This window comes from Penicillium nucicola, assembly GCF_028828085.1.
Source record: "Penicillium nucicola strain IBT 29836 chromosome Unknown utg000001l, whole genome shotgun sequence".
Lineage (NCBI taxonomy): Eukaryota > Fungi > Ascomycota > Eurotiomycetes > Eurotiales > Aspergillaceae > Penicillium > Penicillium nucicola.
In genome coordinates, this window is record NW_026643125.1 from 3,015,656 (window position 1) to 3,029,943 (window position 14,288).

General features: G+C 50.8%; 4 protein-coding genes across 4 annotated transcripts; 2 read left to right on the forward strand and 2 right to left on the reverse strand.

Annotated features, from left to right (window-relative positions):
• Nucleotides 1–93: 93 nt before the first annotated feature.
• N7511_001138 (uncharacterized protein) lies at nucleotides 94–7,479 on the reverse strand (the record flags this gene model as incomplete). The annotated part of the gene is made up of 2 exons (XM_057123563.1): nucleotides 94–7,032; nucleotides 7,081–7,479. 2 exons carry the CDS (start codon nucleotides 7,477–7,479, stop codon nucleotides 94–96), a joined length of 7,338 nt encoding a protein of 2,445 aa, XP_056989296.1.
• Nucleotides 7,480–8,656: 1,177 nt separating this feature from the next.
• On the forward strand, nucleotides 8,657–9,560 carry N7511_001139 (sulfotransferase family protein; the record flags this gene model as incomplete). The annotated part of the gene is made up of 2 exons (XM_057123564.1): nucleotides 8,657–8,768; nucleotides 8,845–9,560. 2 exons carry the CDS (start codon nucleotides 8,657–8,659, stop codon nucleotides 9,558–9,560), a joined length of 828 nt encoding a protein of 275 aa, XP_056989297.1.
• Nucleotides 9,561–10,525: 965 nt separating this feature from the next.
• On the forward strand, nucleotides 10,526–12,029 carry N7511_001140 (uncharacterized protein; the record flags this gene model as incomplete). Its single annotated transcript, XM_057123565.1, has 19 exons — nucleotides 10,526–10,600; nucleotides 10,675–10,686; nucleotides 10,735–10,737; nucleotides 10,806–10,808; nucleotides 10,893–10,938; nucleotides 10,987–11,040; nucleotides 11,107–11,109; nucleotides 11,170–11,172; nucleotides 11,240–11,250; nucleotides 11,306–11,308; nucleotides 11,374–11,376; nucleotides 11,428–11,430; nucleotides 11,506–11,508; nucleotides 11,559–11,582; nucleotides 11,630–11,632; nucleotides 11,688–11,690; nucleotides 11,817–11,819; nucleotides 11,877–11,891; nucleotides 11,943–12,029. 19 exons carry the CDS (start codon nucleotides 10,526–10,528, stop codon nucleotides 12,027–12,029), a joined length of 357 nt encoding a protein of 118 aa, XP_056989298.1.
• A 731-nt stretch (nucleotides 12,030–12,760) lies between these two features.
• N7511_001141 (3-deoxy-7-phosphoheptulonate synthase) lies at nucleotides 12,761–13,947 on the reverse strand (the record flags this gene model as incomplete). Its single annotated transcript, XM_057123566.1, has 2 exons — nucleotides 12,761–13,032; nucleotides 13,086–13,947. 2 exons carry the CDS (start codon nucleotides 13,945–13,947, stop codon nucleotides 12,761–12,763), a joined length of 1,134 nt encoding a protein of 377 aa, XP_056989299.1.
• Nucleotides 13,948–14,288: the final 341 nt, after the last annotated feature.

The window sequence follows — 14,288 nt, forward strand, 5'->3', positions numbered from 1 at the left end:
GGTTTTGTGGGTAATAAATCGTGCAGTTGCTTCTTCAGCTCATAATATATACAGAATCAAACAATTATTTAACAATTTATACAAAAAAAGAGATCAGTTAATCTTCACCGACGCCAACAAGTTGATTTTAGCATCAAGCGGAGCAAGGCCTCCACTTTGCGCACTCAACGGGCGATCCGAGCCAGTCGGGCTGGTCGGGCTATTTGGCATTGTGGGGGTAGTTGGGGTGATCGGGCTACTCGGGGGCGAGAGGTGGGAGTTGATACCGCTGACCATAGCCTTGACAACGCCACTGAGACCACGACCACTGCTCTTGCGAGGAGGATCGACAGGGGCCGGAGCAGGAGCGACCTTGACGCCTGGCTCGGGCAGAGGAATCTGGGGCTTTTGGGAAAGCATCTGGTGCGTGATCAATGGACCCTCGACGTTACTGGAGATCAGGGCGAGCTTGGAGCCGAGCTTCTTCAGCATGCTGTCGGCGAATTCGCGCGGGATGGCGTGGCTCGAGAAAATCATCTCGATGCGGATCTTGTCGCCGGCAGGCGTGGCCAGAATGGACATGTCACAGGCGTCTGGCGAAGGGCAAACGAAGCCAGGTGCACATTTGAGGATGCCTTCGAAGTTCACGGGCTGGCCTGGCGCGGCTTCCTCGCCGCCGAAGTCCTGGTATTGGAACACGGAGCTGAAGCGGGTTGCTGAAGACCACTTGGTGCATTTGTTGATGATTTGCTGGAAGCCCATGCTCTCGTGGGGGATGGTGTCGGTCTGCTGCTGTTGGATGTGGTGCAGGAGCTCGAGGACGGTGGTCATCTGTGTCATGTTGGCACGCACTGGCACAATGTTCAAACAGGGGCCGACGATGCCCTCCACACCGTCGAGTGAAAGGTTACGTCCGGAGACCATGTGTCCGTACACAACGTCTGGTGTTGCTGCCATGTCGGCGAGGGTCAGGGCCCAGGCGGCCTTGACGACAGTGGCAGCTGTGATACCGTGGCTCTTGAATGCCACTAGGGGCACCATATCGGCTGCCATGGTGTTGAGCACGTTGGTTTTAGAGGATGTGGTGTGCGAGACAACCGAGGTCATGTTCGCACCGGCGAGCATCTCCTTGTAGAAGGCTTCGGCATTCTCACTGCTGTGGAGCTGCATACGCACAAAGTCACCGAATTGGGTTCTATCGGGCAATTCGTCACGGCGGTAAGCAGCACGTAGATCCTGCATCAGATGAGGCATGGAGCCACCGTCGTACTGAGCATGCGAAACGCGCATGATCAGTCGGTGCTTAGTGGCACCGTTCTTGACAAGCATGAATCGTGTGATAATCTCACCTAGATGAGGCGGGCGGGCGAGATCATCACGAATGAGTTTCTCAGTTGGGTCCTGCTCATCCTGGTAGTGCAAGCTGTACTCGGGGGTGACCGAGCGGAGCACAACCTGGATCAGTGCGGAGCCAGTCGACACGAAAACGGTGCGGAGGATGTCATGACGGGCGATGAGCTTCTCACAGGCCGTCTGCAATCGATGAAGGTCAATAGGTCCCTCGAAATCGAAGACCAAGTAGTTGCTCCACCCGCGGGTCTGGTTGAGACCACCGTTGATGGCAAGCGTTTGGAAGTCAGTGGATTCCAGGGCATCCTGGACCTGGAATGCAGGCACACCAACTTGGGGGAGAATGATATCGTCAAGAAGCCTGTCCTTGGAGATTGACTTGAGGGTAGAGAAGGGCTCGAAGGTCTGGGGTAGCCGTTGCTGCGACATGGACTCCGCAAGGGTACTCATGGCCTCAAGAGTCGGATGTCCGAAGATGGTGGCTGTGGACAGAGGGATGCCTCGAGTACGCGATGCCGAAGCCAGTCGCATTGCAGTGATAGAATCACCACCTAGACGAATGAAGTTGTCATTCAAGCTGATCTGCGCAGCAGGCATTTTCAGGACCTCTGCCCACATCTGCTGCATGATGATCTGCATCTCAGTAGTGGCCGGGCGAGTATCTTCAGTAGCACCGGAGTACTCAGCCATCTGGCGGTGCGTAAATCCACTTCCGATCTTGATCAGGGTCTTTCGGTCTGCCTTGCCAGAGGGCATCTTAGGAATGTGATAAACCGGAAGATAGGCACTGGGGATCATGTGCATGGGAAGGAAGTCCGACAAGCGGTCTTCAAGACCAGAAATTGAAGTCAAGTGTCGCTCATTCAGCGGAGGGATGATTGTCTCAGGCTGGTTCAGCATGAAGATCGAGTTTGGCTTCCGGCGGGCCTCCTCAACAGGCACCGGGATGAATGCAACCAAACGAGGCTGGTCAGAAGCGTCCTTGGGGCAAACAATGTCGACGACAGCATCTGGCTTGTTGGGCAAGCTCTGCTTAATGCGATACTCAATCTCTCCAAGCTCGACACGCTGGCCACGCAGCTTGACCTGGGTGTCCTTCCGGCGCTGGAAGTCAAGGGACCCATCCGCGTTGTAACGGACCAAATCACCAGTCTTATAGACAACTGGAGGTCTCATCTCATTATCAAGATCCATCCACAGCGGGTTCTCGACGAACGCAGCCTCTGTCTTGGCTGGCTCATCAAGATACCCGCGACCAACGTTCCAACCCTCGAGAACCAACTCTCCAACACTACCAACAGGCACCAATCGGTGGTGGTTGGTGGGCATAACAACCCAAGCAGCACCAGAGCACGTAGTTCCAATGTTACGTGGGCTAGTATTAAGCGTCACATCAATGTTGGAAGTGGAGGCAACGCAGCACTCGGACGGACCATATCCATTGACCAGTCTTACACGGTGACCCCAGGTTTCGATGTGGGATTGAGACATAGCTTCTCCAGCCAGAATCAGGACCTTGATAGATGGAACATCGTCAGGGGTGAGCAGGTTGACGAAGGATGGTGTGAGTGCCGCCCAGTTGGCTCTGGTGGTACGGACTGCCTCGGCCACATCCCTTTTTCTCTGCTCCTCAGATGCGATACAGATACAGCCACCAATAATCAAAATGGTAATTGTCTCCACAATACTGGCGTCAAAGGTCCAGGAGGCAAATTGCAGAGCTCGGCTATTACCATCCATGAGCATTGCTGGAGCATGCGTCACCGAGCCAATGGCAAAGTGACCATGTTGAATGATGGTACCCTTGGGCTCACCAGTACTTCCAGATGTGAAAATGACATACGCAGCGTTCTCTGGCTTCACAGTAGACGGAGACGGCTCTGGAAGATTCGCCTCAGGTGTCTCTGCATCCAGAACAACGATGTTAAGGTCTTCGCCCATGCTGCGACAAAGATCGTATTGCTGGGGGGAGCAGACGACAGTCTTGGCTTTAAGCTTTCTGATCATGAGCTGAATACGGTTGGCAGGCTGGGATGGATCAAGGTTGAGGAAGGCACCTCCAGCACGCAACACACCAAGCATAGCGGGCAAAGCCCAGCGACTCTTCTCAAAGCAGCACGGGACAAAGGTTTCCGGTTGGGTGCCCAGTTGACGCAGGCAGCGAGCAAGACGAGAGGCGTGCTGGTCCAATTCAGAGTAGGTGAAAGAGCCATCCCAGGAGCAAATTGCTTCATGGTCAGGGCGCTCGGCAATGCGTTCTCCGATCATCTGGTGAATTGTCTTTTGGATAGGCTTTGGGATGTTCTTGTTCCACTCGCGGAGGCTCTTCTGATCTTGGGAACTGATAAAGACCAAATCATTGAGCTTTTTGTCAGCCGGAGCGGAGCACATCTGCTGCACAAGGTTCTCCAGCTGATGAAGGATACGCTGCACAAGACTCTCGGAAACCAGGCTAGAGTCATAGTGGGCAACAAAAGAGGCTCCATTCGACTTGAGACTGCACTCCAGAGTCAAGGCGTAGGTACCAAAGTTTGCATCAACATCAGAGACAGCTCGCAAGTCAATCTCGTCAGTTGGGACATACTTCTCCTTATGGGGCTGCACCACCAGCAGGGTCTGGAAATCACACGCCTGAGTAGCAGCTGCACTCACACGGCTGATGTTCTGCAAGCCAGCTTGCTCGAAAGAGATCATTCTTGTAGACTGAGCCTGCAGCTCAGCAATGAAATCGCGAATTGTCAAAGTATCGTTATCAGGGAACTTGACGCGCAATGGGACTGCAGCAATACCAGGACCAAACAGTTGGTCTGCATTCGCAACGGGAGCGTTGCGACCGGATACAATGGAGCCAAATACAACATCGTCTGCCTCCGAATGAGAGCCGATGAGAACACCCCACGCGGCGCGGACCATAGAGGCAATAGTGATGCCGGCAAGCTCGTCGGTGCGATTGATGGCCATTTCATGTGCCACTGAGGCATCTGCCACCGGCTGCTTGGAGATAGAAACGGCCGAGGGGAACTCGTTCCGTGTGGCACCTGCCAGATACTCCTGCCAGAACTGTTTCGTAGCGTCGGCATCAGTGCTGACCACATGGGCCATGAACTCCTTGAAAGTACTATCACGCTCCAAGACCTGGCCCTTGTATGCCTTGTCCAGGCGATCAAATGTCAAGTCCAGGGTCCAGGCATCGTAGACAGCATGGTGAACGGTCCAGACAAAAGTCCATGCTTGTCCATCAGGGACAAGGCCATAACGGGTCAGAAGCTGTCCTGCCCTCATCGGGCGCTCCTTGTCCATTTTCATGTAAGCTTCAAGACTATCGGCGGTGCGCCATTCAATATCTCCCTTGATAACAGCTTGGTGCGACCCAGCCTGCTCAGGGTAGACGATGCATGTCCGAAGAACAGGATGAGCTGTCACAACCTCCTGGAAGGCGTGCTTGAACTGGCCAACATCAACAGCTGTGCTCAGAGCGAGCGTGTGATGTGCGACGTAAGCTCCATCTCGGCTATCCGAGAGAGCCATCAGACCCTCCTGCATCGCAGTGCATGGATACAAGTCTTCGATCTCCAATGCAGTAACCTGGCACAGCTTGGCAGCTTCCTCGATGAGAGAGCCAGCATTTTCCTTGATCAAGGAGAATGGAACATCTTCGAAAGCCTGGTAATCTAGCTGCGACACGGATTCGGCCATCTCATCAAGAACAGGGTGGGTGAAGATCTCTGCCACGCTCAGCTTGATGCTTGCGTTACGGGCCAAGTTGACGAGCTTCATGGCATCAATGGAGTTTCCTCCGAGTTCAAGGAAGCTATCATCAGCAGAGATGGCTTCTTCCTTCAGGTCCAAAGCTTCCGCCCACATACTGCGCAACAGCTTTCCGGAGCTCGTGGCAGGCTCCTTGTAGGCCTTGCTCACAGCTCCGGTCAACTGAGCCACCGTGAGTGTGCAGGCAAAGTCACCAATTGCTTTACGGTTGATTTTTCCGGACGCAGTCAATGGCAAATGCTTCAGCTTAACGACGGTGGATGGGACCATGTACCCAGGAACATGCTCAGCCACTTTGCTCTTCCAGCCGGTCAGCTGTGATTCAAGCTGTCCGGCGGTTTCCTCATCAACAGGGTAAAAGTTGTCACCAAAGGCCTTCTGAAGGGCGACGAAGGCAGCAAGCATGGGTCGATCGAGCTGGTCGACGGGCTTCGCCAGACCGACTACAACCTCAGTGCCTCGAGGGAGTACCTGTCGCAAGTGGAACTCGACCTCTTCCAGCTCAATTCGTTGACCTCTCAACTTGATCTGCATGTCCTTTCGGCCAACAAGGTTGATGCGGCCATCAGTTCCATATCTAACCAAATCACCAGTTTTGTATGCACGCGTTGGCACGTCGCCACGCATCTTCTGCATCCAGGGTGTTCCAGAAATGAAAACTTCGGCTGTCTTCTCAGGCTGGTGGATGTATTCACGACCGAGAATTGGGCCCTCGACGACCAACTCACCAGTTGCTCCAAGAGGTGCAAGTCTGTCGTGGTCTGTCGGGTCCACCACCCATGTTATGCAGCCAGTGCCAGTTCCAATAGTTGATCGCTCAACTTTACCAGATAGGTCTCCAGTCACGCAAACTGAAGCCTCGGAAGCACCGTACATGTTCATCATTGTCAACCGACTGCGCCATATGTCCAGGCTGTCTTGTTGGACGGGCTCGCCAGCCAGTAGGAGGGTACGGAGTTGTGGAATGTCTTCGGGTTTGAGCGATCGGAGGAAGGATGGGGTCAAGCAGGCCCAATTGGCGTTCAAGTCACGCATGACACCAGCGGTGCGTCCCAGTCGATCTTCCTTGGAGGGAACACAGACGCAACCACCTTCCACCAAGGGAGTGAACAACTCGAATGTGTTGACGATGAAGGTATAGGAAGCGAATTGGAAGGTGCGGGTCTCGCTGTTAATGTTCATTTTCGCAGCATGTCGTCTAGCACTGGAGCACATAGCGCGGTGCTCATGAACGACACCCTTCGGCTTGCCCGTGCTGCCAGAGGTGAAGATGGCGAAAGCGGCATCGTGGGGGGAGGCACGATGAGGAAGAGGAGATGAGGTAGGAAGGCTGAGAATGAAGTCGGCGTCGACTGAGATGGCGTTCGAAACCATGCCGGATAGCAGATCGCGGTAAGTTGGGGCTCCCAAAGCGATCTGCGCGTTTACTTCACTTATGATCGTCTGCAACCGATCTACTGGTTGTGCTGGATCAATACATACAAAGGCGCCACCAGCCTTCAAGACACCCAGCATGGAGACTACGGCCCAAAGAGACTTATCGAAACAGACAGGCACAAAGACCTCAGGGCCAACATTTTGCGAGATCAAAAAGTTGCCCAGTCGATCTGTGTAGTCTACCAATTGCGCGTACGATACGGAGCCATCCCAGCACTCCAATGCCGTGGATTTGGGACGAGCTTGCGCTTGTTGGTCGATAATCTCATGCATACACTCCTCGATCATTTCGGGAAGCTCTGCATTCCACTTTTCGAGCTGGGACCATGACGCAGGACCAAAGAGATCTACCGCGCCAATTGTGGTCTGGGGAGAGCTGGTAATTATGCTGGCCACATAGGCCAGGCCTTCAGCTGCGGCGGTGGCCACGTTTTCGCCAATGGTATGTGAAGCGTAGGCTAAGGAAGGGGTATCGGAAATTAAGAGGGCAAGAGAGCACTGCAACAATTAGTAACCCAAAGTCGACTACAGAATGTAGCAACATACCGATGTGTTCTCCAAATCATGAAGTGAGGGGTTTGCGCTCTTCCACACAAGAGTGTTGAAGGTATTTGATGCGATCCATTTTGAAATAGACGAGCTATCTGACTCGCCCGAAGCGTGTGAAACTTGCAATGTATCCAGCGCAGCAGATGCATCAATGTCACCATGGCAGACCGCGAATTGCGACGCAGAGTCGCCGTCATCAACACTGCCGAACGAGATTGTATCACTGCCGACATAGTATCGCAGAATCACAGCCCAAGCGCGCAGCAGCACTTCGCTGTCGATTTGACTGGATCCAGGCAGGCTTAGTGGGATAGATTTGAAGCCCCGTCCCTCGAGGCTCTCTGTGGGAAACACGCATGGCGCGATGTCCAACGAGCCAGGCACAACAACCAACATAGTGATGAAAAGAAATTATCGAAATCGGGCGAGATATCGGCCTGAAATTCAAAGGATTATAGTATATGACGAACGAGGGGCAAGCTGGGAGTTGTGAGGGACTGCGACAGTTGAGAAGACTGACAGGTGAATCATCAACAACCTTCATATGATCGACTACTTTCGCGTCGGATCTGCAAAGTTTTTTTTTTCAATTGTAAGCCACGGCTCGGTTACAAATTCATGACCTTTTCCGATCTGACCCATCGTGAACCTAGGATCAACCACCAAGGGGCAAACTAGTTGAGATAGCTTGAAAGGGGGTGGTTCCACCGTGGAGGGTACCTGAATGATGTGGATGCGGTTGAAGTATATCCAGATGGCAAAAGGTGGGTCTGACATCAGATGTGTATCGCAGCGTATCCGAAGAAATTCCATGGAACGGGACCACAGGGTATTACTGTAAATACGTAGTCATAACATCGTATCGAGATCGTTTTGGTAGTGTCTTGGCGTTCGTGATACAGATTAAGATCGATACAAACATGTGGGTCGATCTTTAGCTTTCCATTGGCTCGGGGATCTTGAGCTATTTTTTGTGTTTGTTTTTCTTTTGGCGCTGTGTGACGCTCGGCATTCTTAATTGCACAACCATCTCTACATGGGTGGCACTGGCCATCATGGCACTCATGGCACACCTTGAAGCTGTATACATGCCCAAATAACACACATGCAATTCTAATATTCCGAATGTCAATTCTGAAGCTAGACAGCCCTCACTGAGATCAGAATGTTCACCGATGATGTGGGCGTCCTAAAATGGCAATTTCAAGGAACATCACCAGCCAGTGGACCTAACACCGGCTTCTCGGCCCAAACATATCCACCATCTTGAACACCGTACATTACTGTAAGTTCTCAGATTTTTCACACTTCTCTCACTCCACCTGCGTTCGTTCTACAGTACCCCTGACACTAAATGAAATGTGTACAACTTATACGGTAAGGTCAATTGGTAATCCAGTAGTGCATTTGAGCTCGGGAGATGGATGCCAAGGTAACTACGTTCCTGGACCCCATAAAGGGAGATTAAGACTTTGAAAGCGAAAGTGATGTTCATAAGAAATTAATAAGAAGTAAAGATTTCGCTTCACGTCAAAAGTTTCTATCTGTTAGTCGCATCAATCACATCAGCACCATGCAAGACACCGAAAGTGTACTCGTACAAGGCAACATTGACCGTCGCACATGCGAGCGCGTAAAGCCTATGCAGGTTCTAGTCCTGGGACTGTGCCGCACTGGTACCCTATGTTAGTACTTACAGCTCGCAATGTCTTGGATCAAATCCTTCGACTTGCCTCGGCGAACGCCACTGACATCCTTTAGCGACATGGCTTGCTCTCCAAGAATTAGGTTACGACACGTACCACATGACGTCTATCATGCAGAACCCTAAGGACGCAGAGATGTGGACTGAGGCTTTCCAAGCCAAGTATCACAGAGGAAGGGCTTACGAACGCAAGGATTGGGACCAATTGCTTGGCCACGTTGAGGCTATCACCGATTTCCCCGGTGCCGTCTTCGTGGAGGAGCTGACCCAGGCCTACCCCGATGCTAAAGTGGTACTGACTCTGCGGGATCCGGATGACTGGGTGCGCTCGATGCAAAAGACCATTATGACCCAGACCTACAGCCCAATGGCCACACTCATGGGCTGGATCGATTGGGAGGCCTTTGGTGTTGGCAACCACATGTGTCGTGTTGGCTTTAACGGGCTATTCCGCGGAGATTTCGAGCGCAATGGTCGCCAGGCCTTTGTCGAACACTATGATCATGTGCGCCGAGTTGTCCCGGCTGACAACCTCCTCGAATGGAACCCCAAGGAAGGATGGGAGCCACTGTGCCAGTTCCTAGGCAAGCCCATCCCCGAGACTCCGTTCCCGCGGGCCAATGATGCTGCTGTTTTCAAAGAAAAGTCGGCGACAGTCGTGCGCGCCGCGTTCCTCCGGTTTGGAAAGAAGATTGCCGTGTTCGGACTAGGTATCACTGCCGCCTACTTCGCGGCCCGATACGGTCATCGGGAGCTTCTACGGAGGCGTTAACTTTGTGCGTGAAACGATGATGGCGACACGGACACAACACCCTTCTGTGTAAATAGTATTTTGTACGTGTATAATTAATTCGAACTTCATGTTATAATTTGATCTGCAAGGTACTATCAAACCGGCAACAAGGTTCGGCATTGCGGTCAAAACAGGAATAAGGGTTAATAACCATAATAGATTAATAGATTAATAGATTAAACAAGGAAAAACCAAAATAATCATCAACAGTGGGTCAACATGTCGATCAGGGAACCTTATGGACTAGGGGTACTGTATCTTCTCGTATGGTTGAGATCCCAATAATCGTGGCTTCCATGCGGAATACCAAAATTTCCCGAGGACCCACAGAACACCTGGCTTGATCGTAAACCTGTGAAATTTCCCCTTCAAACCTGTAATGATCCATCGATCCACTATTTCTCCACAGGTTGGATATTCTTGTAGCTGTTCGCGTGTTCCAGTGTTTGAGAGGGAATGGGCAGCCCATGGTTCTCCTGCACGGTCTGTTTCACCCTGACAACCACAAACACAGGTCGTTTCTTTCCCATAGCTTTATAGTTCATGCGCTGCAGATGGAAAGCGGCTTAAGCGCCGAGTGGATACCATTAGATCATCTCCTCAAAACTGGGAAACGATCGACCCTGATCTATATCCACTCCCGCCCCTTTCCGATCCACTAAAGCCCGCACTCTATCTGGCTACTTTTCCGATCCCCTGATCGTCGGGAGCTGTGCGATGGAGCCCTGGAAATTTCTGACCTTTCGTCTTGCCCATTTTCCTACCTTCTCCCTCTTTCCTTAGTTCTCCAGTCTCTCTTTCAATCTCTTCACTTTTTGCTATTACCCTTCTGAGACCCTCTTTTTTTTCAACCCGACTCTCATTCCCTCTTTTTATTTTCTCCCCCACTTTTATTCTCTTGGTGTCTTGCTTCTCATTCCTAATCGAACGATTACCATTGTATCATGCGTTTCGCCTGGATCACTGCGGCCCTTGTCGCCGGCTGTCTCGGAGCTCCCACGACCAACCCATTCAACCCCGTATGTTCCCGCTCTCGCAAGCACGTCCTGTTCTGTGAAGCAATATTTACTGATATTTCGTCATCGATTTATAGAATGGTGATGTGGTAAGGATCGTCTTCTGTCTTTGATATGCTTCCAAGCTAACCTGGCAGGCTGTACGTGAATCCACCCGATCGGATGTGTCCGACCTGAGTTGCTAACTTGGCGTGATCGACATTTCTAGCCTGTGAGTTGATCTGATCATTTCCATCTTGAGAGCGAAATCTAATATACTGGATAGGTTGTATGACTCCATTCTCAAGATCTACAGACTACTATTGACAGAAAAACCGCGATTGCTAACGAGCTTCCAGAACGTGAGTTGCTTCATCGCTGATTGGTTATATTGTGCTAACATTTCACAGAATGTATGACTCGTTCCCGCCATGTCACTTTGATCTATACTGACAAGCCAGGGCGTGAGTGTCTTATGAATGACAGTGCCCAAGATCTAGATACTAACCCGGTATTTTGATTGGTACCAGACTGTACGTATATCTCTTGGTGTTGTGATATCTGACTAGACTGTAACTAACTTTTGACACTAGGTGGTATGTACATCTCTTATTCAACCAACACATGTATCAGCTGAACTCCACTGACACAATGCTTGCCGAGCTGTCCAGACAGTAAGTTTATTATCCACCTTGCATTGTATGTCGGATCTGGCTAACCGAGATATAGAACGTAAGTGGCTCTGATCTACGCCGAGACTTCTAATCGACCCAGCATGTCTGACACGATTCATACAGAATGTAAGTGGATCAATGTCTGACTGTATCAGTATTCGGCTAACGATTTCATAGGTCGTGAGTATTTGGTGATCCCGAGGTCTATGGAAGGGCTGACTACGATGACTATCGAACACGGCTGATCAACAACAGAGCGTGAGTGTTCATCTCGGGTGGATCGCGGTATGGTATGCTAACTGTTGCAGTTTGTGAGAATCCCCGTCGAAGACGTCAGTAAAGTGTTGCCAAACTGACCTTGTCGATTGGTTGACTTTAGTTGGTAAGTAGCCATTTACTATTTGAACTGGATGAATGTGTATGCTAACCCTTTACAGAGCGTAAGTGCATGATTACCTGTTCAGTTATGATGACATGGCATTTGCTAAGATGTCTCTTTCACCGATTACAGCTTGTATGGTTGACCCCTCTCCCCTTAGATCGAAAACTCTACTAATTTGCAACAGTGCGTAAGATAACCCGATCTATGTTCTTTGGAAATCTTGATTAACCAAACTCGTCTACAGCGGAAGCTAAAGATGGTAAGTCTGATTCCAAGCCCAATATCAACAGAACTATACTAACAAGCTCAGCGCTCCGGTCCCCCGAGTGACGGCAACGTGGACCCTGTGAATGAAGGCGATGTTACCAACAACATCTCCTTCCTTCGCTTATGCTAGATCGATCGATCGACAGGCACGGTATGTATTGTACATGAAGATCTAGATCTACAGACCTCTGAACGGATAGCGGAACGGCAACTGACATATCGCTAGACAAGAAACTGGAACCCGTGGACAGAAGTAGGGTTACGGCTAGGAACGGAGGACGATGGAGGACGGAAAGGGAAGGGGCTGTGCACAATTAGGGCTACATTCCATAGTGGCTATCCGATTACCCGGCCAGCTTAATGTACTGTGTTTGAAGCCCCCTAAACGCTTTTCCGGTCAATGTAGATCTCTTCCATTGTGTGTAATTGTAGTTCAGTTATAAGGAACTCTCCTCTCCTACCCACCATCTGTTCAATTTTGCTAGTTCATTTTGCATATCATGTTGATGAACTTACACCATACAGCGGCGGCTGATTAAGGCCGACACTCATCAAAGATGGCCACTAACAACCTGAATGTCTGATGTGGATCTTTTGCAACCCGATTTGAATCGTTGAAGTCCAAAGAGACTTCATGGTCTTACGGCTCACCATTGACTTATGTCTCTATTAAAGGCTGGTGTCTATCCAAAACTGCTTTCCTTACAAACTAAGATGGTCCAGTTGTGAGTATACATTGGTTAAAGATATATTTTAATCATCCACATTAACATTGACATTGACACAAGAAAATATATTAAGCCGACTAATACGCAGCTGCTAATTAAATACAGTTATGAACTCCGAAAACAAGCATGACTTTTAGTTCTTTCCAATGGCAGCACGCGCGCGGCGGTCGCGGACCGCCGAAGCCAACGAGCGCATTGACTGCTCAGTGGTCTCCCAGTCAATGCAGGCGTCAGTGATACTGACACCCTTCTCGCAGCCCTCCAAACCCTTGGCGGGCTTTTGGTTTCCCTCGCGGATATTGGACTCCACCATGACACCAATGATGCCGTTCTCACCCTGGCGCATCTGCTCCTCAATGACCTTAAGCACCTTGGGCTGGTTGCGGTGATCCTTTTGAGAATTACCTGTGATTGTCAGTGATGACTCTATCAATTCGAGGAAGAGAAAAGGAACATACCATGAGAGCAGTCAATCATGACGACCTCACGCTCGTTCTTGGAGCGCAGCAGCTCACAAGTGGCCTGCACAGAGGCGGCATCGAAGTTTGTGCCCTTGGAGCCTCCACGCAAGATGACGTAGCCGTCCTCGTTACCCTTGGTGGTAGTGGTGGCAATGACACCTTGCTTGGTGACACTGAGGAAGTTGTGACGGGCACGCATGGACTTCAGAGAGTCTACGGCAGAGCCAACTGTGCCATCGGTGGAGTTTTTGAAACCGACAGGGAATGAGAGACCAGACGCCAACTCACGGTGCAACTGGGACTCAGTAGTACGGGCGCCAACGGCACCGACACTGATGAGATCCGCAGTGTACTGAGGAGAAATGGTGTCCAGCATCTCACAAGCGACGGGAACACCGGTGTTGGTGATGTCTACAAGTAACTGACGGGCAATCTTAACACCCTTGTTTGTGTCGAAGGATTCATCGACGTCGGGGTCGTTGATCAGACCCTTCCAGCCGACAGTTGAACGGGGCTTCTCCAGGTAGGCGCGCATGACAATGCAAAGATCATCCCGCAGCTCTTCCGAAAGCTCGCGGAGACGACCAGCATATTCGAGAGCAGACTCGGGGTCATGAATGCTACAGGGACCAACAAGAACGAGAAGACGATCAGACTCGCGGCGGATGATCTGACGGGCCTCAATACGGCTGTTCAAGACTGTGAGAAGGCTGTTGGCAGTGTGTCTGATCTCGTACTGGACAAGCTCGGGGGGCGCCAATGGGGTGTATTTTTCGATCCGGACATCTTCGGCAAGCTTCTGACGCAGAAGCTCGATATCAGAGGTGTTCAGGAGAGTGGTGGCTGAAACGCTAGGCATGTTGATATGAATGGAAGAAGAACTGGATAACAAAGGGTTGGATATGGAATCACCCGGCAGGTTGGCGAAGCTATAAATGTTTCTCAGGATACCTCCTTTCTCCTTCCTCAAACATGTGCAAATTTATTATTTATTCCATTTCTTTCTATTTTGTAAGGGATAGAGCTGGATCGGAGCTCTGGGTCCAACCTACCCTTGCCGTGAACGGAGCTTACGATCGAATGAGATCGTTCTCCCAAAGACACTAGAATTTCTCCTGGCCGATCTCTCGCAAATCTTTCACTTTTCAGCTACAGCACACCGTACCGGTGCACGGATATCTCGATGATTTTCGTACAGTA